The sequence below is a fragment of the Scyliorhinus canicula genome, chromosome 18, assembly GCF_902713615.1.
Source record: "Scyliorhinus canicula chromosome 18, sScyCan1.1, whole genome shotgun sequence".
Classification (NCBI taxonomy): Eukaryota; Metazoa; Chordata; class Chondrichthyes; order Carcharhiniformes; family Scyliorhinidae; genus Scyliorhinus; species Scyliorhinus canicula.
Window position 1 is genome coordinate 101,604,585 of NC_052163.1, and position 26,051 is coordinate 101,630,635.

General features: G+C 45.9%; 1 protein-coding gene and 1 long non-coding RNA gene across 2 annotated transcripts in view; both read right to left on the reverse strand.

The window, feature by feature from the left end:
* The window catches only part of LOC119953327, a 50,790-nt gene extending 47,981 nt beyond the window's left edge, over positions 1–2,809 (reverse strand). The window contains exon 1 of the long non-coding RNA XR_005457996.1: positions 2,667–2,809. This is a non-coding gene — a long non-coding RNA (uncharacterized LOC119953327). The remainder of the gene's footprint in view (positions 1–2,666) is intronic.
* Positions 2,810–14,177: 11,368 nt separating this feature from the next.
* The window catches only part of myo1f (myosin IF), a 180,548-nt gene continuing 168,674 nt past the window's right edge, over positions 14,178–26,051 (reverse strand). Inside the window, exons 27-28 of the mRNA XM_038777186.1 lie at positions 23,677–23,834; positions 14,178–17,334 (exon numbers count right to left, since the gene is read on the reverse strand). Of these exons, the coding sequence (XP_038633114.1) occupies positions 17,258–17,334; positions 23,677–23,834 (235 nt within the window). The 3' untranslated portion in view covers positions 14,178–17,257. The remainder of the gene's footprint in view (positions 17,335–23,676; positions 23,835–26,051) is intronic.

The window sequence follows — 26,051 nt, forward strand, 5'->3', positions numbered from 1 at the left end:
CGCATGGTGTTCCAGGGTCCAGTTGCGGGAGGCCTCCATCTCCCCTTCCGATCCCAGTGAGCTGCCCCAGATCTTCTTTTAGGTAAGTCAGACATTTACACACCACATTGGTCCAGATGTGCTCTGGACAGACGTTCAAACCCGCTGGTTGCATGGATGATTGGATGGGTGGGTGGATGGGGGTTGGGGTGATTCCAGCCGAGCCTTCATCTGCATCCCATTAATTAATTACCACACAGTTTTATGCCGACCTGCGGTGGAAATAGTCACCCTGCATGACAGGCGAGAACGCACATCCCTGCCGTCATTTTACATGAGCCGGATAAAGACTTTTCAATTAATTGTCACCTTCCGCCCATCATTAACCATTGCCTCAGCCAAACCTATCCCTATTCCTGGGGTCTGCAACCTGCAGTCTCATGTGTGGTCCCTGACCTAGATTGATTGATACCATTTTGATGGTAATCAAATGACATGTTTTGGCTTTTTAAACTTTTGTGAAAATTGTATTTGCGAAGGAGTATGATTTGATTAACAAATTTTTGTTAAAACCTTTAAAACATTGTTGCCTGTGTTTTAAAAAAAAACATTTTTACAAGATGTGCGTGTCGCTGGCTATGTCTGCATTTATTGCCCACCCTAATTACCCTTGAGAAGGCGGTGGTGAGCTGTCTTCTCAAACCCCTGTAGTCCATGTGGTGTAGGTACACCCACAATGCTGTTAGCGAGGGAATTCCAGGATTTTGACACAGATGACAGTGAAGGAACAGTGATATATTTGCAAGTCAGGATGTTGAGTGACATACAGGGGAATTTTCAGGTGGTGGTATTCCCATGTGTCTGCCGCCTTTATCCTTCTAGATGGTAGCAGTCACGGGTTTAGAAGCTACTGTCTATGGAGCCTTGGGAAGTTCTTGCAGTGCATCTTGTAGATGGTACACACGGCTGTTATTATGTGTTGGTAGTGGAGGGAGTGAATTTTTGTGGAGGGGGTGTCAATCAAGCAGGCTGCTTTGTCCTGGCTGGTTTTGAGCTTCCCGGGTGCTGTTGGAGCTGCACTCATCCAGGCAAGTGGAGAGTGTCCCATCATACTCCTGACTTGTACCTTGTGGATAGGCTTTGGGGAATCAGGAGTTGCATTACTCACCACAGGACTTCCATCCTCACATCTGCTCCTGTGGCCTAATATTTATATGGCTAGTCCAGACCAACTTCAGATCAATGGTAACCCCCAGAATGTTTTTCATTATTATTGGTATTTGAATTGCAACATTGTGGTTCTTAGGATATGGGATGAGATCTTCTGGCTGGCCAGGCTCTGTCGTTCCTGACAGAGGTTAAGATTCAGGGAACAATACTTTATGGATGCATTCCTGACAGGACTTGGGAATCTCACAAATAGAATTTTTGCTCATTTGCTTCATTGTCATAAATTGTATTGTTTGTTCAGGAATGAAACTCAATTTTTTAAATTGTTACCTGAAGTGCAGTTCTGATTTGCTGCTCTTTTCCAAATAAAGACAACATTCATTCTACTTTTTAAGCACAGAATCCTAAATCGTTACAGTCCCTCAAAGTCTGCCCTGGCATTTTTCTCCACTCCAGTCAGTGTAATCCCATCCTCTTGTTCACTCGATACCTTTAACAAACCTCTTTAACAAACAACTACAGTCACCATAACTAATACACTGCACATTGCACACCAACCTCACTAGAAAACAGCACAGACTGAGTGACCATGAGAAAAACTGCAGAAGGTGATGGATACAACAGACAGAAACCCCATCGTTTTACGCCAAGGTTGACTATAAAGCAGGAAAGCTTGCAGACAAACCTGAAATATTAAATGCACAAACACACGGTAGCTTGCAAACTTCACAAGTGGAGGCAAGCACTCACTGGCCTGGAGTCTCCCGCTCAGGAGCCCCCACCCAAGACTCACTACAATGCAAAAGGACTGGTAACAACCACAGGATAATTTGAGTCACAGTATGTTTTGATATGATTTGCTTTATAAATAATGTAGTGCGTAAACATTCTACGGGCCTCGTCCTTCGTGGCACCGAGGTGCAGAAGGAGCCAAACTCCACGTTTGACAATCTGGCTCTGACCGTATGCTGCAGATCCCAAACTATGTGCGATGTCAAAATACCATAAATCTGCTGTTTGCAAATCAATAATTACAAATGCGAAGCTGTATTATTATATCCTGCTCAGAGGAGTTTATTTCTGTTATCATTAAGGTTAAGGGCTTTTATTCATCAAAAGCTGTGCAGAAGTTAGCTTATTTTATATCGAAAAATCAAACAACTATTGATACTCAATAGATGAAAGGCAGTTTAATTATCACTTCGAATTTTTGACAGACACACTGGGATAATTAATGGTCAATGATTACTGTAAATCCCAGGGTTACTATAACTCCCTGTGTATCAAATGAAGGGATTCCCGCGATTTTCTGGGTGTTCGGTGATTAGAAAGGGGAATTTTCCATCAGGGCGCGGGTAAGCTTTGATCAGTTTCACAGGAACTGTAAACACAACAGCCCCGGAGCTGCGCTGCCTCGAAGTAAAAAGGGGCAAGATCCAGATCCGACCTCGGGACCCAGCTCATCACCGACACTGCAACATTCAGGGACCCTGCTCCTCCACAAACAGCCCACTCACCAGCAACCCTGCACGGAATTGCAGCAGCCAACCAGCCTACTGTGTGTTTCCCCAGTTCCGAAGCAATTGTCAGATACTGTCACAAGATGACGTTCGCAACACAATCCGGCTACATTGTAGCCATTTTAAAACATTATCTCAAACATCGCGAGACTCTGCGATCGAGGTGGGGCAGCCAAACAAGTTTAAAGGGCTCCCAAAGCAATGCAATCTCCACCCAAATGTAAAATACTGTCCCCACCCAAAGAAATATAATTTGCAATTAATATAAAATACAATCAATCCCCATCCAATTCAATGCAATCTAAACCCAATATGAAATCCAGTCCCCATCCAATTCAATGCAATTTATACCCAATGTAAAATACAGTCCCCATCCAATTCAATGCAATCTATATCCAATCTGAAATACAGTCCACACACAAAGAAATACAATCTACACCCAATGTAAAATACAATCCCCATCCAAAGAAATACAATCTACACCCAATGTAAAATACAATCCCCATCCAATTCAATGCAATCTACACCCAATGTAAAATACAGTTCCCACGCTAAGAAATACAATCTGCAATTAATATAAAATACAGTCCCCATCCAATTCAATACAATCTACACCCAATGTAAAATACAGTCCCCACCCAAAGAAATATAATCTACACCCAATGTAAAATACAGTCCCCATCCAATTCGATACAATCTACACCTAATGTAAAATGCAGTCCCCACCCAAAGAGATACAATCTATACCCAATGTAAAATACAGTCCCCACCCAAAGAAATATAATCTGCTCCCAATGTAAAATACAACCCCCACGCAAAGAAATATAATCTGCACCCAATATAAAATACAGTCCCCATCCAATTCAATACAATCTACACCCAATGTAAAATGCAGTCCCCACCCAAAGAGACACAATCTATACCCAATGTAAAATACAGTCCCCACCCAAAGAAATATAATCTACACCCAATGTAAAATACAGTCCCCATCCAATTCAATGCAATCTATACCCAATATAAAATGCAGTCCCCATCCAATTCAGTACAATCTTCACCCAATGTAAAATACAGTCAACACCCAATGATAGTAAATCCGCATTCATTGCAATGCACACTGCTCTGCTGTTACAGTAAACTTGTGCTTGAAGTGCCTGTGCCAGCATTCTGAAAGAGCGACCTGTTAGTTCCATCTGCTGCCTTTTTGTTTCTTCCCTTTTAACAGTGACTATGAATTCTGTTCCACCACTGTTTCTGTTTCTTTTTAAATTTAGGATATCCAATTCTTTTTTTTCAGTTAAGGGGCAATTTAGCGTGGCCAATCCACCTACCCTGCACATCTTTTTTGGGGTGTGGGTGAGACCCACGCAGACATGGGGAGAATGGACAAACTCCACAGGGACAGTGACCGAGGGCCGGGATTGAACCCGGATCCTTGGCGCCGTGAGGCAGCAGTGCTAAACACTGCACCACTGTGCCCCCCCCCCCCCCCCCCCCCCCCAGCCACTGTTTCTAGTAGGAAATTACAAGGTGCATCAACACAAATGCTCCAAGCTTTGGCTGGAATCCTCCTGCTGTTGGGATTCTCATTTCCCGCTGGCAGCGCACCCCCACTCGCCGGTTTCCTGGCGGCGTGGAGTGGCTTCAATAGGAAATCCCATTGACAAGCGACTGGAAGAGAGAATCCCACCGCCAGTGAACGGTGCGCTGCCGAGAAACACGCGGCCCAAGAGCAGTTGAACTCCAGTTGAGGGTGCAGAATCCCACCCTCTGTTTCTCTTTTTACTGATGCTACCAGCCCTACTGAGTACTTCCAGCATTTACTGTTATGATTAAAAAAAACTATTTCTTCTTTTAGAAATTGATTTTTTCTTATCAAAACCATTGAACACCCCCATCAGATATTCAATTTTAACCTCCATTTTAGTGTAAAGATTTTAACTGTGAAGTTGAAAAATTATAACATTGGTGAACGGCACTGCATTATGTTGAATTTACAGACCCAAACCTAAATGCAATTATCATATTTAGTGTAGACAGACTGGTGTTAAGTTCCAGCCTTCATTAGCATTGTGATTACCAGCATACAATGGGCGTAGGCCATCGAATAGTTTAGTTAGTGAGCTTGAGTCAACAACATGGGTGATGGTTTGTGTTTGTCCTGAAGGGGAAGTTGTCACCACTGTGGACGCCCCATAGATGAAGAGTTGGCACTCACTGTCCCTGTCCAGTCAGAAAGGAGTTGAGAAGTGTTGAACTGTGAGAAGTGATCAGTTGAATTCCAGTTGACTGAATGTGGATTCAGAGGTGGTGGGATGATTTGTAGGAGTCTTCACTGTTATAAAAACTCAGGAGGTCCAACATAGAACATAGAACAGTACAGCACAGTACAGGCCCTTCAGCACACTATGTTGTACCGACCATTTATTCTAATCTAAGATCAACCTAACCTACACCCCTTCAATTTACTGCTGTCCATGTGCCTGTCTAAGAGTCGCTTAAATGTCCCTAATGATTCTGCCTCCACCACCTCTGCTGGCAGTGCATTCCACACACCCACCACTCTCTGTGTAAAGAACCTAACTCTGACATCTCCCCTATACCTTCCTCCAATCACCTTAAAATTATGCCCCCTCGTGACAGCCATTTCCACCCTGGGGAAAAGTCTCTGGCTATCCACTCTATCCATGCCTCTCATCACCTTGTACACCTCTATCAAGTCACCTCTCTGCCTTCTTCGCTCCAGTGAGAAAAGCCCTAGCTCCCTCAACCTTTCTTCATAAGACATGCCCTCCAGTCCAGGCAGCATCCTGGTAAATCTCCTCTGTACCCTCTCCAAAGCATCCACATCCTTCCAATAATGAGGCAACCAGAACTGGACACAATATTCCAAGTGTGGTCTAACTAGAGTTTTATAAAGCTGCAGCAAAACCTCGCGGCTCTTAAACTCAATCCCCATGTTAATGAAAGCCAATACACCATACGCCTTCTTAACAACCCGATCAACCTGGGTGGCAACTTTGAGGGATCTATGTACGTGGACCCCAAGATCCCTCTACTCCTCCACACTTCCAAGAATCCTGCCTTAAACCCTGTATTCAGCGTTCAAATTTGCCCTTCCAAACTGAATCACTTCACATTTATCAAGGTTGAACTCCATCTGCCACTTCTCAGCCCAGCTATGCATCATGTCAATGTCCTGTTGTAACCTGCAACAACCCTCAACACTATCTACAACTCCACCAACCTTCGTGTCATCGGCAAACTTACTAACCCACCCTTTCTCTTCCTCATCCAAATCCTTTATAAAAACCACAAAGAGCAGAGGTCCCAGAACAGATCCTTGCAGGACACCACTGATCACCCAACTCCAGGCGGAATACTTTCCATCCACTACCACTCGCTGTCTTCGTTCGGCCAGCCAATTCTGTATCCAGACAGCCAAATTTCCCTGTATCCCATGCCCCCTAACTTTCTGAATGAGCCTACCATGGGAAGCCTTATCAAATGCCTTACACCACATCCACTGCCCTACCTTCATCAATGTGTCTCGTCACATCCTCAAAGAATTCAATGAGGCTTGTGAGGCATGACCTGCCTCTCACAAAATCATGCTGACTATCTTTAATCAAACTATGTTTTTCCTAATAATCATAAATGCTATCTCTCAGAATCCTTTCCAATATTTTGCTCACCACAGACGTAAGACTGATGGGTCTGTAATTCCCAGGGCTTTCCCTATTCCCTTTCTTGAACAGGGGAACAACATTCGCCTCCCTCCAATCCACCGCTGCTACTCCAGTGGAGAGTGAGGATGCAAAGATCATCGCCTATGGCGCAGCAATCTCCTCCCTCACTCCCCTTAGTAACCCTGGCTATATCCCATCAGGCCCAGGGGACTTATCTATCCTGATGCTTTTCAAAATTTCCAGCACAGCCTCCTTTTTAATATCAACCTGTTCGAGTCTATTAACCTGATTCACACTGTTCTCATGTGCAACAATCTCCCTCTCTCTAGTGAATACTGAAGCAAAGTATTCATTTAGGGCCTCCCCCATCTCTTCAGACTCTCGGCACAAGTTCCCTCCACTATCCTTGATTGGCCTTACTCTCACTCTGATCATCCTCTTATTTCTCACATAAGTGTAGAACACCTTGGGGTTTTCCCTAATGCTTCCTGCCAGGGCTTTTTCATGCCCCCTTCTAGCTCTCCTCAGTCCATTTGTGAGTTCCTTCCTGGCTACCTTGTAACCCTCTAGAGCCGAGTCAGATCCTTGCTTCCTCAACCTTACGTAAAATTCCTTCTTCCTCTTGACGAGAAGCTCCACTTCTCTTGTCATCCAAGGCTCCTTCACCTTACCATTCTTTCCTGGTCTCAGTGGGACAAAACAATTCAGCTCTCGCAGCAAGTGCTCCTTAAACAAGCCCCACATTACTGTTGTGCATTTCCCCAAGAACAATTGTTCCCACTTTATGCTCCTCAGCTCCTGTCTAATAGCAGTATAATTTCCCCTCCCCCAATTAAATACCTTCCCATACTGTGTGTTCCTACCCCTCTCCATGACTATGGTAAAGGTCAAGGAGTTGTGGTCGCTGTCACCAAAATGCTCTCCCACCGAGACATCTGACACCTGGTCTGGTTTGTTGCCGAGCACCAAGTTCAATATGACCTCCCCCCTAGTTGGCCATCTACATATTGAGTCAGGAATCCTTCCTGAACACACCTGACAAAATCTGCTCCATCCAAACCATTTGCACTAAGGAGGTTCCAGTCAATATTAGGGAATTTGAAGTCACCCATGCCAACAACTCTGTTACTTCTGCACTTTTCCAAGATCTGCCGCCCAATCTGTTCCTCTATCTCTCTGCTGCTATTGGGGGGGTCTATAGAACTCCCAAGAAAGTGACTGCTCCTTTGTTGTTTCTGACTTCCACCAATACTGACTCAGTAGACAAACCCTCCCCAACTGCCTCCTTTTCTGCAGCTGTGGTGCACTCCCTAATTAACAGTGCCAGCACCCCCCCCCCCCCCCTCCTCTTTTACCTCCCTCGCTATTCTTCTGAAAACATCTAAACCCTGGAACATCTGGCAACCATTCCTGCCCCTGTGAAATCCATGTCTCCGTAATGGCCACAGCATCGTAGTTCCAAGTACTGATCCATGCTCTACGTTCATCTCCCTTATTCCTGACACTCCTTGCATTGAAACAGACACACTTTAACCCATTCCACTGAGTGCAACTTTGCCCTATCAACTGTCTATCCTTCCTCACAGATTTGCTGCATACTATTTCTGCCTGTTCAACAGCTACCCTATTCTCTGATCCATAGCTCTGGTTCCCATCCCCCTGCCAAACTAGTTTAAACCATCCAGAAGAGCTCTAGCAAACCTCCCACCCAGGATATTGGTGCCCCTCCAGTTTAGGTGCAATCCGTCCTTCATATACAGGTCCCACCTTCCCCAGAAGATATTCCAATGATCCACATATCTGAAGCCTTTCCTCCTGCACCAGCCCTGTAGCCACGTGTTTAGCTGCACTCGCTCTTTGTTCCTTGCTTCACTTGCATGTGGCACTGGTAGCAATCCTGAAATCACTACTCTGCTTGTCCTGCTCTTTAGCTTCCAACCTATCTCCCTAAAAGCACTTTTTAGATCCTCATCCCTTTTCTTAGCTATGTTGTTGGTGCCTATGTGCACCACAACTTCAGGTTGCTCCCCGTCCCCCTTAAGAATCCTGTAGACTCGATCCGAGACATCCCTGGCCCTGGCACCCGGGAGGCAACAAAGCTTCCGGGAGTCTCGCTCGCGACCACAGAATCTCCTAACTATTTCCCTTACCATTGAGTCTCCTATCACTATTGCTTTTCTATTCTCCCCCTTCCCTTCTGAGCCACAGAGCCAGACTCAGTGCCAGAGACCTGGCTGCTAGGGCCTTCCCCGGTAGGCCATCCCCCCAAACAGCATCCAAAACGGTATACCTGTTTTGAAGGTGAACGGCCACGAGGGATCCCTGCACTGTCTGCCCGTTCATTTTCTTTCCCCTGACTGTAACCCAGCTACTCTTGTCCTGTACCTTGGGTGTGGCTACCTCCCTGTAACTCTTCTCTATTACCCCCTCTGCCTCCTGGATGATCCGAAGTTCATCCAGCTCCAGCTCCAGTTCCCTAACACGGTCTCTGAGGAGCTGGAGTTGGGTGCACTTCCCGCAGGTATAGTCAGCGGGGACATCGGTGGTATCACTCACCACCCACATCCTACAGGAGGAACATGCAACTGCCCTAGCCTCCATCCCCTCTTACCTTACAGAATATAGCTGCCCTGTGGACCAACTGGACCACCAAGGTAATTTAAACAGTATTTAATAAATCAACACAAAGTAAAGGCTGGAACGTGGCTTACAGTTCCCAACCGGAACTTCCGATCACATCGGTCCCAGTCCTGGCCGGCTTTTATTAGGTGGATTTACAAGCCCCAGCTGAGCAGACCTTTGCCCACTAGTGAGGGAGCTCGTATTTCATGGGGAGATCAATTGAGGAGTCCCCAAGGGTCTCATGAAGGTAATACAGTCGTCCACTCTTCATGTCAGTGAGTTGCTAATGAAGAATCAGCAGTATCAGGTAAGAGAAGGTGGCCGGGTTATTTGAGGTCTCAGGGGTTGGTTGTCCCTGCCATTTTGCCAGTCACCCCAGACCCAGGTAAGTGTCACAATTTCAGGGTTACAAGTCACAGCCAATGTTGGGAACAACAAATCTTTGGCGGTGATGGTGGAAAAGCTAGAACCTCGATGAATAACGGCTGCTTACTGGAGGATCCTTCGGGAAGAGAACCTACGTTTTCTTGAAGCACACATGAGGAAGGCAACAGGAAACCAGCTCAGGTATTATTTTCCCTCATCAATATTTTTCACTGAAGCTTAAAATGGGAAACTCTTACTAAAGAGGAAAGTTTAGGAATACCAGAAGTGGAGAAGTGAGCAGAGGATGTGCCCTTGGGCAGACCACCACTACATCAGGTAAGTTTAGGTATCTTGAGGGAGCTGCACCTTTGTTGACAGAACGAATGACCAGTGTGATTTTGTTACTATGAATCTCACCTTCTGAAGTGCACTCTCTACTCCCAGCTCATGATTGGTCACAGATCACAGTGTGGCCATGGAAAACGACGTTTCAAAGGTGCCCTGAAAGTCTACTTGAAAAAGATCGGCTTTGACCTCAACAGATGGGAAGAGAGTGCATTAGACTGTCCACAATGGTGACTCTGGTTGACTAAGATGTAACTAGCTTCAAAGCAGGATGGATGACAAAGGCCAAAGACTTGAGAGTAAGAAAAAACTTCAGGAAGGCGTGCAACTGATCATTGACCTTGGACTAACCAACCAACGGCTTATAACTGACTACCAACATGGATTATGGAGTTCTTTCCCCTTTTAGTGCTATTTCATAGCCTTTTACTTTCCCTCTTCCACCTTGATTACCTTGCATTGACTGCACACTTATTTCTTAAAACCTTTCACTTTATTCCACCCATTCCCTTTCCCCCTTCCTCTTTCTTTCTCTCCATGTCAAACATAATCTTTCTCCAAGGGATAAGCATTAGTTAATGTCACTACATATATTCATCTATTCTGCTACAGCATTTGAACAATGAAGGTGTTGAGGAGTTGTGTTACTGACTACTGGTAACCACGAGAGGAGTGTAGAGCACAATACCTCTGGCATACGCTGCACTGTCGTACACAGTTGAATATCACCACATTTCTGTGTAGCCTACAAACCTAAAACATGTCATTTTGAATGTACCATGTGAATGCCATGTGAATGCTCAAGGGCAGAATTACAAATATCCTATTTAATTCACTCATGTGTGCTCTGCTTGAAGGCAGGGAGGTGTTGACACAGTGTTATTGTTGCTGGACTAGTTATCCCGACACTCACGATAATCCTCTGGGGACCTGGGTTCAAATTTGCATTCAAGAAAAATCTGAAATTAAAGTCTAATGATGACCACAAAGCCATTGTTGATTGTCATAAAACCCCATCTGGTCCTCTAGGGAAGGAAATCTGCTGTCCTTACCTGGTCTGGCCTACATGTGACTCCAGATCTACAGCAATGTGGTTGACTCTTAAATATCCTTTGAAATCAGTACAAAGTCTTACAACACCAGGTTAAAGTCCAACAGGTTTGTTTCAAATCACTAGCTTTCGGAGCACAGCTTCTTGCTCAGGTGAACTGAGGTGACCTGAGGAAGGAGCTCCTTAATGTTCATTGGCAGCTTTCTGCTATTAATCAAGGAGGGCCATTTTTGTGTGTATGAACATGGACTGTGGACTTAACAGGAAATTTAACTCCAAAGATGATCAAAGCTGAACCTGATTCTTTCCTCATCTAACATGTACCCTAAAAGAATATCTGGTGGAGTTGATCGAAAATCATCCAGGAGTGGGAAATCTTACTTATTTTCCACCTTTAATCTGGGTGCGACATCTTTATTCATCTCTAAGACTCCCCAAACTGCAGAGCTACTCAAGCTCATGATCTGCATGGCTGCAGATAGAACATAGAACATAGAACAGTACAGCACGGAACAGGCCCTTCGGCCCTCGATGTTGTGCCGAGCAATGATCACCCTACTCAAACCCACGTATCCACCCTATACCCGTAACCGAACAACCCCCCCCTTAACCTTACTTTTTTTTTTGTGACACTACGGGCAATTTAGCATGGCCAATCCACCTAACCCGCACATCTTTGGACTGTGGGAGGAAACCGGAGCACCCGGAGGAAACCCACGCACACACGGGGAGGACGTGCAGACTCCACACAGACAGTGACCCAGCCAGGAATCGAACCTGGGACCCTGGAGCTGTGAAGCATTTATGCTAACCACCATGCTACCGTGCTGCCCCCAATTCCACATGTGTTGTGATTACTGGCATCATAGACTCTGTCATGGACGCCTTGACAGCAAAACACTCTGATGTGTTTACACATTCCGAGGTGAAATTTTGATGCCTTGCATTAGTGTCCCAGAAATGTAAGTGGAGGAAGCATTCAGTGACCAACATGGCGTCAAACCTCTTATCCAGCCCAAACTTAGATGGGGTAGCAGTGTAACAGAGCGAAGACGGATCTGTGGGACCTGTAACTGTCTCACTGACCAATCCTAATTTTCTTTCCATTTTGCCACTTAGACGTCCTTCTTTCCTTAAATATAGCATAAAAATCATCCCTGACGAATAGTTTTGATATCCACTTGCCAGGACTGCAATGTGCAAAGTGACCACAGGATTCAAGAGCAGCAGTGATGCCTCAAGATCCTCAAAAGGAGGAAGTTAACTTTGTCTGGGTTCCTCTCCCTTCAATGAACCTCCCTATGTAGGCCTGAAACTCTGCTTCAACGAAAGCTGGGATGAATTGCCAGGGGAACTGCTTTTGGAGGGTACGGAGAAGCAGCAAAGAGAGACAGCAATGTCTTCCCAGCTGCACAATGGCACCTGAAGAAATAAAATAAATGATAGGCTGGGGAGAAGGTAACATTACAGGGGTCACTGCCTACAGAGGAAAGTGAGGAGTTTCATATTAAGTGTGCTGCTGTCACTGAGTAGTTTGATAAGCTCCTGCATGTTTGTTTTGCTAACTCGGTTTGAGAAAAGGCACCCATCAATGGGGATCAAGATTGGGCAGAAAGCTAAAGAGCCAACAGGACCAGATGCGATTTTCATTTTCATTTCATTTCATTTCTTTACTGCTGGTTGTGAATTCAAGGAATTCTTTGAAAACCGAAAAAAGTGCCTAGAGACAGGCACTCAAAGTTCCACTTGGCAAAATGGGGATGTGGAAACCTATTAGCAGCTGGGAGAACTGCGGGCTGTTTGCTAAAAGGACTGTATTTCCATGGAGAGTGGAATTTGGTAAGTATAAAAGGGGAACATTCTCCCATGCAGTTTCAAATGTAAGCTGCTTACAAAAAGAAAATAATGCTTAATCAATGGTGTTTTTAGCCATTTGTTACAATAAAGGTTAAAAAAATGTGAAATCTTGCTGTGTCATTCTTTCAGCTCTTAACTGGAAGTTCGAATCTCTTAAAAAGTCATCAGTCTCTATGGAGATTGTAACAGAGGTTGGCTGATTGGAACTGCAGGATCGCTATTGAATCCTTCCTGTCATCTATCCAGCCGTTTCCAGTGGAAGGTGGCAGCTGGCCTGATAGGGAAGGATTACAATGGAGAAGTCTGGAAGTCATCTGCTGACATTAGGAGCTTGCTAGCAGAAATGCAAGACTTGGTGGGGTTGGGGCATGGAGAATTTGTTCTTAAACTTATCTTGTGGGCGTCATTGGCTTCCCAGCATTGGCTTCCCAGCAGATTCGACTGGTGGGTCATCTTGGGTTTGTGGACTGTGCAAGAGCTGGTTAAGGTAATATTGGGGTCCAGTGTAGTCCCATCTTCATCTATCAATAAGGCTGTCACCAAAACCAATGGCATTAAAATTGCAGATTGGTGGAAAGGAATGGTAAGTAAGCCGTTCTATCTTAAACACTTCCCATAGACTGAAGAGAACTAAATTTGCTCCAATATCTCTCTTCCTCAATTTCTTCACCAAAATATCTCCAGGTGTAACTTTTTAAAAATTACTTTATCAGAGTTACAAAGCCAGAGCTCAGAGTGTGGACAGGGGCAAACCCCTAATCCAGCTCCTTGTCTGCTCCAAAAAAACAATTCAAATTGAATCCAATTCATGGTCCCCACAAGAGAGACATACCCGATCCAGGCATTACCCCTGACCTCACGCTCATCTTAGCCAAAAGGCCAAGTAGCAATCCCCAGCTGTAACTTGAGCATCCCATCCATTGCCTCAAAACATCTTTGTAGAACTTAGTACGCTAATTATTGATTTCGTAAAATGCCACGATATGTTGCTGTCCTTCTCAGCAAGTAACTGAGTTTCCATGTTGTCGTTGTAAAATTGCCAAACCTAAGAAATGTACATAGAGGATGACATGGTGGCACAGTGGCTAACATCGCTGCCTCACAGTGCCAGGTACCTGGGTTTGATTCTGACCTCGAGTGACTGCCTGTGTGGAGTTTGCACATTTTCTCCGTGTCTGCGTGGGTTTTCTCCGGGTGCTCCAGTTTCCTCCCACAGTCCAAAGATGTGTACATTAGGTGAATTGGCCATGTTAAATTGCCGCCAAGTGTCCAAAGGTTGGGTGGAGTTACTGGGCCTAGGTAGGCTGGTCTTTCGAAAGGTCGGTGCAGATGCGATGGGCCGAATGGCCTCTTTCTACACTGTAGGGATTCCATAATATGTACTTTATCAAAAATATGCAAATATCAGTATACCCAGGAAACCATTACTTTCACCTCTGCTTCAGATGGACAGTGCCCAATGGTATCTGCAGATCTCAAATTGTAAGACATCAATGTTCCAATTTTGCCAATGTTTGCACCAATGAATCTTTTGACGGCATGTAGGTGGATTAAATTAAAAGTTTTCTTTCTATTCACCAGTTAAATTGCATGTTGATTTTAATTTTATTTTGTTTATTTCGGCAAGTGGTTCATTATAGATTTTATCACATTTTCACAATTTCTATTTCGCAATGGTCAACATTAGGAAAACTAGCAAGTTCAACATCAGAAAGAGAACAAACAGCTATCAAAAAATGTACACATCCAGAAGATGCCGGAAGTTAACAATTTGTCCGACTTTAAAGAATTCAAATAGGATTTAGCGCCTTTGTTGTACATTCAGTGCTTTACATATTGTTAAACTTTATAGTTGCATAGAATACGAGCTTTTTGGACAGTTCTTTTGTTCTATTAAGGAAATAAAATGCAATATTTAAATGGTTAAAATACTCAAATATGTACTATTGCACAGAAATGAAACACTCATAATAATAGGAAAACATTCCGTACGGATATGGGGGCAACCCCAAGATAGTTGCTGTAAACTGTCCGAATGTTTTAAAATAAGCTGCACATACCTCCTGTGGGGATACATACAAACTCTTATACAATTAATGCTTCACTCTTAATATCAATTTTATCAGGCAATTTTCATCACTTAAGATAAACCTCTGTATCTCTGGCAGTCTTTAAACTCCCAAGTCAAGTTTGACAGTTACACTTAAAGGTTCACCAACACCATTGATTGCAGTAAATGAGATTTGTTTTGTTCTGGGATGGCGTGGAATAAATGTACATTTGAAACAGTAGACACGTTAGAAATATTGCCTTTGTGGGACAAATCACCCAAAACGAAGGAATATCGATTCAAAGAGAAATAAAATATAGAAGCTTTACATTTTTGCACCATTTTGCATTCTTTTTACATGACAAACTGTTGAAATAAATTCAAGATACAACCTACGACACTGAAGCTATGCATGAGACAGTTTAAGGAATGGCGGAGGAGGGCCATGCAAGACTTTGCTGACCTCTAACAGTGGATGATATCTTCTGCCGCTCAATGGCAGAAAAGGTTGGCGGGGTGTTTGCGAGGGGATGCTCTTCCATTCACACTGCTACATCCAGAGTTCTTCTGTGCCTTTGGAAGTAACAGTGTCACCTCATTCACATTATAATAGTCGCTAAATATGCAGTTGTTATCGGCAACAGTAGGAAGCATTATATATGCTCCAGGCAGTCGACTGAAAAAGTTTAGGCAACAGTATTAGGGTTTTAGTTTCATGTTGGCTTTAAGATAGTTTCTTTCCTTATATATTAAGTAGATCTACCATTGGTGTTCTACTTCTATGAGCAGGTTTTTGGTCATTTGTCCTAACAAATCCTTGTACGGCTCAGCAAGCAACTTGGGAAATTGAACTACATTACAGGCACAATCTAATTGCAAATTGTTGTATTGTTTACCATAAAAACTTGCAGGTTACCTTGCAAATGAAAATCTACTATGGAGGTCTCATAAAGGTGATTAAGACTGATATCAAAAACTTAATCCCTATGATACCGAAATGCATTGCAAACTTGACTGATCCAATCACTCTTGCATTGTTGCCGTACAGTGAGACCATTTTAGAGAGGGAGTTTCAGAGTTTGGGCTCTAGACAGCTGAAAGCATTGTCGAACGATGGAAATAATGAATGCAAAGGAGGTCAGAATTGGAGAATTGTAGGGAAAGAGGAGGCTACAGAGATAGGGGAGGGTGGGGTGGGGTTGGTGAAACTAAGGGGGGAACTGAAGGGAAGAGTGAGACATTTAAAACTGAGGCTGTGTTGCACCAGGAGCCAATGTATGTCAGCAAGCATAGGGATGCTGGGTAAATGGGACTTGTTGCTAGTCAGGAAACAGGTTGCAGAGTTCTGGATGATCTACAATTTAGGGAGGGTGGAAGATTGGAGACCCTGTCAGGAATGCATTACAATTGTCAAGTCTATGTAAAATGTGGATCAGAGTTTCAGCAGCAGATGAATTGAGGGGGTGGGGATGGATGCTGGCCAATGTTACTGAATTGGAAGTAGGCAATTTGGTGATTGCATAGATGCTTATCCCAGTGACAAATATGACAACAGGTCGCAAAGTCTGATTTTGACAGTTGTCAGAGAGAGAGACTGAAGACAACAGCTTTGGTATTCCCAATATTTAGTTGGGGGAAGGTTCTGCTCATCCAATACTGGATGTTGAACAAGAGTCGGACAATTCGGAGATAAGGGAGGGATCAAGACAGGTGGTATTGAGGTAGAGCTCGATATTGTCAGCATACATGTGCAACCTGATGTTATGACTTTGGATGATGTTGCTGAGTGACAACAAGCAGACAGGAAATAGCGGGAAGGGGATAAGGACAGATGAACTATGTCTACTGAACCAATCCCTGAGTAATTGTCCTTTTAAATAAACGGTCCAATGTACATGTTGGCCATTATTTTATCTGTGCTTCTGCTTGTAACTCAGGTTACCTTTTAATATGTACGAAGCAAGAAAACACTATTGCGGTACTGATACTAATTGACTTTAATGCGCCCTATTCATGTCATGTTACAAATAACACAAATCTACCGCAAAAGAGACATTTTCATTGTGTGATTTGTGAGGCTGACGCTGTCCTATCAAGCTCAAGGCTTCTGTGTTGTATGGCAAAAGGGAAATGATATGCAAATAAATTATGCTAAGTTGATAGTTTTAACTTGTTTATAACACCTTTCACCGCTAGTCAGTAAAGGCCACAAAATGTGTTTATGTGTGGAAAAAACTGCTGCTGGTTTCATTTTTAAAAAGGTCTTTTTATCACGTAATCCAGCAATGGCTTAATTACTGGTTATAAATTGTGACTATGAAACCCTAGTTTAAACTGAACCTATAAGCAACTTTATTATTAGAATGATGGGTAGATGAAGGTAAGATTAGTCACGATCTAACTGAATGGTGGAACAAGTTTGAGGGGCTGAATTATCTAGTCCTGTTCCGATATTCCTTCCCTTCAATGCATATTGAGAATGAAGTTGGTCCTGAATAAAAGTCCCCTTTAAGACGACCACCCTGTCGCACAGGTTGTCCATTAGATGATCAAGGTTTCTGTGCTCCTAATTTTCCAGTCGGGTAAAATTCGGAACTGAGTCCACAATAGTTCATATCTTCTCCACATAGTTTCCTGGGAAAAGCCCTTCTTTTCCATGTATACGACCTTTCCACCATCCTGACGGATCTGGAAAATTCAGTGAATTCATCAGATTTGCACACATTCACGGCATGTCCACCAAACCTCTCAGCGATCGGAATAGCAAATTTATCATTGTGCATTTTCAAAAGAACTGGTCCACCAGAGAAAAGTCATTATTTTACCAGTAAGACAAAAACAAAGCATCTTTGGCTTGTTTTGATTGAGCAGACGCCTTTTTCAATCCAGTCACAATGTACAAGGGGCTGAATTAGAACAGGGCATTGCCACTGATGTAAACGATACAGAGCAGTGCCCATGGTCACAGAAACTGCAGGGTGCAATACTCATGGCAAAATGTGGATCAGGAATGATTAGCACATTTGGATTGAGCAGTTATGACAGAAGGGCAACCATGCTCGGTCGCTTTCCCACCCGGGAATCTAGGTTTTTCCACTAGAGGTTCTAGAAGTTTCCCTCAAGATGCTTTTAAATGCAGCAAAACTGCCACTGAAAGATCTTTGGCTCCACCAGGAAGTGGAACAATTCAAGGATGAATGATTTTACTTCTTTCATTATACAGAACCTTTTCCGGATTTGTTATACTAGAATGGGGTATGTTCTGCTACATACATTGGGAAGCACGGTAGCATAGTAGTTAGCACAATGGCTTCATAGAGCTAGGGTCCCAGGTTCGATTCCCGACTTGGGTCACTGTGCGGAGTCTGCACGTTCTCCCTGTGTGTGTGTGTGGGTTTCCTCCGAGTGCTCCGGTTTCCTCCCACAGTCCAAAGATGTGGAGGGGTAGGTGGATTGGCTTATCCTTAGTGTCCAAAAAAGGTACGGTAAGGTGGGGTTACAGGGGTAGGGTGGAAGTGTGGGGTAAGGTGGAGTTGTGGGCTTAGATAGGATGCTCTTTCCCAGGGCCGATACAGACTCGATGGGCTGAATGGCCAGTATTCTGTGATACTCATAAGGACATCTGAGTGGAAATTGCAGGGTTGGCCAAGAACCTCCTTGGACATAACCCCTTGATGGGTGATTAGTGGGGACATCTGCAGAAGGATCATTGACGGTACTCCCCCATTGGAAGACGGCTGGAGAAATTGCCAGAATTTTCCAGCCCCACCCCGCCATTGGAGTCTTCCGGTCCCGCCGAACGTCAATGGACTTTTGGGTCCCGCCAAGGCGGGGCTGGAAAAAACCCGACCATTCAAATTTCAGCCCCAATAATTTAAAAAGCCATCTGCAATTCCACTTCCTCAGCCTCAATCAGTACAAGTGCTCACAGGTTCAATATTGTTGTCTCCAAGGTTACGACTCAAGAGACAGAACCCAAGCCACGTAATTCAGCCATACACAATGCTGCATGATTGACTCAGTTATGTGGATGCTTGAGAACTCTTTTCCAATGCAGTGGCAATTTATTTCAATCCCGAAACCCCTGATATTGTTTCCAGGGACACTTATCTAAACTAAATTGTTCAAATCAGAAAGAAATAGTTTGAAATTTAAGTCAGCTGTAGCTCCCACAGGATTGAGAAAATATGGGAGAAAATATGTGTATAAAAGTTCAATTGTAACAAATTGTTCTTTAATCATGAGATTGCGGACATGTGTTTTCTGCGTAAGTATATACATTGTATTACTTTTCTTTATTTTCTTCATTTTCTTTTTTTTTTAATGCATTTTATTCAAACTTGTATCAAAGTTACAGCAAATAAACACGCCGGGAAACATTCTTCCCAACAATCAACTATACAGTTTGTACAGACTTTTCTCCTTTTTCATCCCCCCCTCCCCATCACCTATCCCCCCACCCCCATGCGCCGAACAGCTCCTCAAACACGGTCACAAACACATCCCCCACCTTTTCTCAAAATCCCCTGCTGAGCCCCTTAACTCATACTTTATCTTCTCTAACTGCAGGGAGTCGTACAGGTCACCCAACCAAGCTGCTACCGACCGCCACTCCAGCAATATTCGTTGCCATGCAATCAGAGAGGCGAAATCCAGGACATCGGCCTTCCTCCTCTCCATGAGCTCCGGCTTCTCTGAAACCCCAAATATCGCCACCAAAGTGTCCGGGTTGACTCCCTCCTCCACTATCCTGGCTAAGACAGAATCTTAGAATCTTCCCAATTTTTCACAACCCCAAAAAATGTGCGCATGATTCGCTGGCCCCTGCCCACACCTCGCACACTCATCTGCTACCCCCTGAAAGAACCCACTCATTCTCGCCCAAGTCATATGCACCCGGTGCACCACCTTAAACCATATCAGGCTCATCCTTGCATAAGGAGGTCCCGTTTACCCTTCGCAGTGCCTCACTCCATACTCCCCAATTGATCTCCATTCCCAACTCCGCTTACCATTTCTCCTTGATCTTCACCACCCGCTCGCCTCCCTGCTCCCCCAGCCACTTATATATCTCCCCAATTCTTCCCTCCCCTTCCACATCTGGAAGCAGCAGTCGCTCCAGCAATCCAGCAAAGCAGTAGTCGCTCCAGCAATCCAGAAATCTAGGGAATCCCTTCCAGACCTTTTGTGAAAAGTCCCTAATCTGTAGATACCTGAACACACTACCTCTCGGCAGCTCTGCCCTCTCACTCTACCCTCAGCTCCTCCAGACTGGCAAACCCTTCCTCCAACTACAAATCCCTCACATTGACCAGCCCCACTTCCCTCCATCTCCTGTATACACTATCCATCCGCCCCAGCTCAAACCCATGATTCTCGCACAGCGGCGTTAGCACCGACATCCCTTCCACTCTAAAATGCCTCCTCAGCTGATTCCATATCTTCACCGTGGACTGCACCACTGGGCTCCCTGAATACATACTTTGAGCCATGTGCAATGCTGCCCGACCCACCCCTTCCTTAACCTAACCTGGTCCTTCACACGGAGGTGTGTCTTCTGCAAAAAGACAACCCCCGCTTTCAAGCTCCTGAGGTGCGCGAACACCCGCGACCTTTTAACCGGCCCATTCAGCCCCCGGACGTTCCACATTACCAACCTTACCGGAGGCTTGCGCCTCCAATCCCCTCTACCGTCCGTCATCTTCCCCACTTAATTCCTGCCCCTTTAATTCCACTCTGTACCTAGCCCATCCCAGATTGCCACTTTCTTCGCCCTTGACCATGTCATCTCTCACCCCCTGCCGCGTCGCAAACACCTCCCCCTGCTTTTCCCACTGCCCTTCTTCCCCCCCGCTTTTCCTGCTTCCCCTTCTTCCCTCCCCCCCCCCCCCAACTTCCCCCTTCCCCCCTTCCCCTGGCCACCCCTCTTGGCCTTCTCCCCCACCACCTCACATCCGTTCACCAGCATAACCTGCCAGCGTGGCTGCCCCTCCCCCTCCCCCCTCCCTCACACTCCTTAGCTCAAAGAAGAAGGCCTCCTGCTGGCCTTACCCTCCCCCACCCAAACAAGGACTACTCCTGAACTCTAGGTAGCCTTCTCCAAAAGCAAACAAACAGATGTTAAACACAAACAGTCCTATAAAACAGGAGGGGGGGTGGGAACATCCACCCCCACATAAACCTTTCACCCCTACAACTCCTTACAATCTCAACATTGAACAGAAACCATCCCCCACAAAAAAAGGCGAAAATCCCCCAATCCCTACACCCACTTCGAACATGCTCCCGACCATTACATAGTGCCAGCATCCCGGTTCCCAAGCATTGTCCACTCAGTTCTCCCCCAGTTTATGCTCCTTAATGAAGTCTTTGGCTGCTTCTGGCGTCTCGAAATAATACTCCCAGCCTCCGAACGTCACCCATAATTTCGCCGGGTCGAGCACCCCAAACCTGATCTGCCGCCGGTACAGCACCGCCTTGACCTTGTTGAAACCTGCCCGCTATTTTGCCAACTCGGCTCCGATGTCCTGATAAATCTGGACGTTATTTCCCTCCCAGTCGCAGCTACGCTTCTCCCTGACCCACCGTAGAATTTTCTCTTTCTCCACAAATTTATGGAGTCTCACGATCACCGGCCGCGGCGGCTCCCCAGCTCGCAGCTTCTGCCTCAGAGACCCATGCGCTCAGTCCACTTCAGGTGCCTTATCCAGCACCCCTTCTGTCACCAGTTCCATCAGCATCTTCGAGATGTACCTCGTGGCACTCACATAGAACATAGAACAGTACAGCACAGAACAGGCCCTTCGGCCCTCGATGTTGTGCCGAGCCATGATCACCCTACTCAAACCCACGTATCCACCCTATACCCGTAACCCAACAACCGCCCCCCCCCCCCCCCCCTTAACCTTACTTTTAAGGACACTACGGGCAATTTAGCATGGCCAATCCACCTAACCCGCACATCTTTGGACTGTGGGAGGAAACCGGAGCACCCGGAGGAAACCCACGCACACACGGGGAGGACGTGCAGACTCCGCACAGACAGTGACCCAGCCGGGAACCGAACCTGGGACCCTGGAGCTGTGAAGCATTTATGCTAACCACCATGCTACCGTGCTGCCCACATCTTCCACTCCTTCAGGAAGGCCCACTATTCGCAGGTTCTGTCTTCTCGAGGTATTCTCCTGCTCCTCAACCTTTGCCCTCAGCATTTTACAAAGGTCTCCTAGGAGCCCCACCTCGCCTCCCGAGCCACCACTCGATCGCTGTGGTCCGAGATCACTCCTTCAATCTCCCGAATTTGTGACCCCTGCACCTCCAAACACCTCTCCATCCGCTCCAAAGTATCCTTCAGGGGTACCACAGCTCTGCAATGACCTTTGCATGATCCTCATGCATTTCTTTCCTCTGTTTATGGAATTCCTCCTTGATAAAAGTAATCAGTTCCTGTATCTGGGGCCTTACAGCTTGCCCCTCCCCTGCCTGCATGCTGGAAGAGACTGTGAAGCACAAGGTTGTTTCAACTTTCCAGTCAAACCTCTCACTGTTTTCTGCCGGGTCCGGTGATCAGAAGACATACCATTCCAGGGTAAACTACTCCTCTAACATTCACCTTCGCCTTTTCATCAAAATTCCACCCAGATCTGGGTAAAAAGTGCCCCTTTCTGTGACTTTGAACAGGAACAGCCCTTTATGTGACCAATCACTGCATGGTCACATGCAGAAGTCTATTTTCTTCATTTTCTATCGGTCAATCAATTCACTTTATATTCAAAGTTTAAAATTGAGGATGGGATTTTCCAGTCCTGCCCTACCGGAGATTTGCCCCTGAGGTCAATGGACTTTTGGCTTGTCCGTTGTATTTACTATCCTGCCCGCGATGATTCCCACAGCGGGCTGGACCGAAGATTTAGGCCTCTCTAGGATTGTGTTGCTCTGCTGCTATTTGGAGATGGGAGAAAGGCCATTGGAAGTTTGGAGTTTCAGGGATATATTTTGTTGATGCTGAGGCTGGGAGTTTGTGAGGGTGGTGGAGTTCTTTCCCACCAGCTGGAGGCCAGCGGGAGCAGCGGCTGCTGGCAGCAATGCACCCACCTGAGGCCCAGGATCACAGTAGGACCTCTGGCCATAGGTGGGTGTGGGATCATGGGGCGAGGACCATGGGTGCGGAGGAAAGAAGGATGCTGGAGGCAAAGGCAGCATGTATGGTTTTCAGCAGCCAGTCCCCTTCTCAACAACAGGCTGCTCGATAAGGCACCAAGTACCTGATAATGCCACAGAACCCCTCCACCACGCAGGAGGCTGCTGCCAAACCTGACCAGGTACAAGAGACCCATATGGCCTCCATTTAATTCATGAGCCACCATTAGCTCAGGGTTAATAAGTATCATTCTCACTCATAAGCCTTAATGATATCCCACCACCACGACTGAGATTCTCATGTCAGCACCTTCCACCCTCGGACTTAATCAGGGGAAAGTTTCCTGCTGCTGGCAGACTGGCACGAGGGCCTCTCCAGCGATTGTGTGGGCCCCGTTGCCATGGTTGCTGCCAAAATCGGCTGCATAAAATCCAGCCTTGAGAGCCTAAATTAGCAGCAAAAACTAAAATCCTCCTATTATTAATTGAAAAGGGGCTAACATCAAATAAAAAGAAACTACATATTCTGAGAATTTGAAATGTAACGTTGATGAGGGGAACAAGCCGAGTACCAGAACTTGTCTTTTCAGAGATCGAGAGATCCCTGTGCATTTGCAGCATTTTTATGTTTTCATTTTGAAGACCACAATAATGTAAAACCACCATTTAGGCAGTATAACAGGGAAGTGGGCAGCAGCAACAGTTGCTGGTTGAGTTTTCTGCTTGTGGCCATGTAATGATGGAATTTTTCAACTTCGCAAGAACCATCGAGAAGAAAGATGCAACAGCATTTCTGCTCCCGCTTTGTATCTATGACCGGCTCTTTGTTTTCTAGCTGCAGTGATCAGTAAGTTATATTTATTACCAAGAATAACGGCTGTATACTCTTACCTTCAAGAAGGATATCAATGGTATCATTGACGTTGAAGCTGATTTCGTCCACGTCCTGACCTGTGTACTGATAAAGTGCCCGACACTTGGGACGCTGCGTCTGTGGTTTTGGGCGGCCAGGTAGAGGTCTTTGAGATATACTTCTTCTTCTTTGCATTCTACAAATATACATTCATGTCAAGAAATTTCGGCATCTGTGACGAGTGCAGGATTTTAGATATAATGGATTCTAAACATTGGCAATTTAAGGGTTAGAGTGTGTTTGACTGCAGTAGTCGTGTTTTTAAAAGCATTTTGCTTTGCAAGTCCAGAAAGCTTTTCGGAGCCAGAGGTTAAATTGACCAGAGTCAGGGGCCTGGGCTAATACGCTGTTGTTTGACTTCGGAGAGTCACTGGGAAGTAAATGGACAATATTTTAAATATTTTCCACCTCACGGGTTAGCGGAGTTCCCGGTGAGGTGGAGAATCCAGCGCCGGGAAGAAAACGGGATCAGTGCCAGGCTCAGATCCGTTTCCGGTGGCGGGATCGAGATCTACGCCCTGCTCCAGCGAGAAGATGGAAATGGAGAAAAGCTGGCAAAGCTGGGGTTCTGCGCCCTGATCCCAAAGTTGTATATAATGCCTCCCTTCACTCCATGGAGATTGGGACATCCCAACTCCACCCTCAAGCATCTGCCTAACCCCCCCCCCCCACAACTACCATAATGCCAGCATCGGGGCACCCCTCAACTGTCATTGGACCTCTCCCCTACCCCCTCCGGGCACCTCACCACCTCACACACCCACTGTGGGGGCGGGGGGGGGGGGGGGGGGGGTGAGTGCAGGTGCAGGGGAGGATACGTTATGGGCAGACGCTATGGCATAAAGCCCTTTAATTATATTTGCTGGGCATGAACCTCATCACATCATTAGCGGAGGGCGGGGAAGATCTCAAACTGAGATCTCGCTGGCACAAATCGCGTTTTAGCCCTCTCGTGAGATTTAGCAGCCATAACGGGATTTGTGCCCATGGTGAACGGGGCTGCTTGATCGTGCCAAATGTTTCAGGTCAATGACCTTTCATCAACTAAAATGACAAGCTGCTTGAAGCTTAGGGTCATGCAAGCTGACTTTACAAAACGGTCACCCAGCCTGCGTTTGGTCTTCCCAGTGTAAAGGAGGCCAGTTGTGAGCAGTGAAGACAAACTGAAAGTACAGGTAAATCACTGTTTCACTTAGAAACAATGGCTGGGATTCTCCCCGTACCCGGCAGGGCGGGGGGTCCCGGTGTGTTGGAGTGGCGTGAACCACTCCGGCGTCGGCCCGCCCCAAAGGTGCAGAATTCTCTTCCCTTTAGGGGCTCGGCCCGCGCCCGAGTAGTTTCCACTCCGCCGGCTGGTGTGAACGGCCTTTGGCACCATGCCAGCTGGGGCCGAAAGGACTTCGCCGGCCGGCTGCTGATGTCATACCAGCGTATGCGCAGGGGAGGGGATCCGCCCCCGCCATGGCCTTCACCATGGCGGGGGCGGAAGAAAAAGAGCGTCCCCACAGCATAGGCCCGCCCGCCGATCGGTGGGCCCCGATATAAGAAAGCTCTGTCTGGTAAAAGTAGGGAAGATCCCAAGATATTCTATAAGTATATTAATGGGAAAAGAATAACCAGGGAAAAGAGTAGATAGGGCCCATTCAGGATCAAGGGGGCAATCTGTGGGTAGAGCCAGAGAACATTGGTAGGGTGTTAAAAGAATACTTCACATCCATCTTCACTCAAAAGAATGAGGAGGTAGGCATGGAACTCAGGGAGAGAGACTGCGATGTTCTTGAGCAAATTGACATAGGAAGTGACAAGGTAATGGAGGTATTGGCAGGCTTAATAGTGGGCAAATCGCAAGGTCCAGATGAACTGTGTTCCAGGCTGCTGTGGGAGGCACGAGAAGAGATCGCAGGAGCTCTGAGCTAAATTTCTAGTTCCTCTCTTGTCACAGGGAAGGTGCCAAAGGACTGGAGAACAGCTAATGTGGTTCCCTATTTAAGAAGGGTTGCAGAGATAAGTCAGGGAACTACAGACTAGTGAATCTCATGTCAGTGGTAGGGAAATTACTGGAGAAAATTCTGAAGGAGAGACTCAATCTCCACTTGGAGAGGCAAGGTTTGATCAGGGCTAGTCAGCATGGTCATGTCTAACAAATTTGATTGAATTTTTTGAGCAGGTGACCAGGTGTGTAGATGATGGTCGTGCAGTTTATGTAGTTACATGGATTTTAGAAAAGCTTTTGACAAAGTCCCACATAGGAGACTTATAAAGAAGACAAATGCACATGGGTTACAGGATAATTTGATAAAGTGGATATTCAAAATCGGCTTAGTTGTGGGAGACAGAGGGTGATGACAGAAGG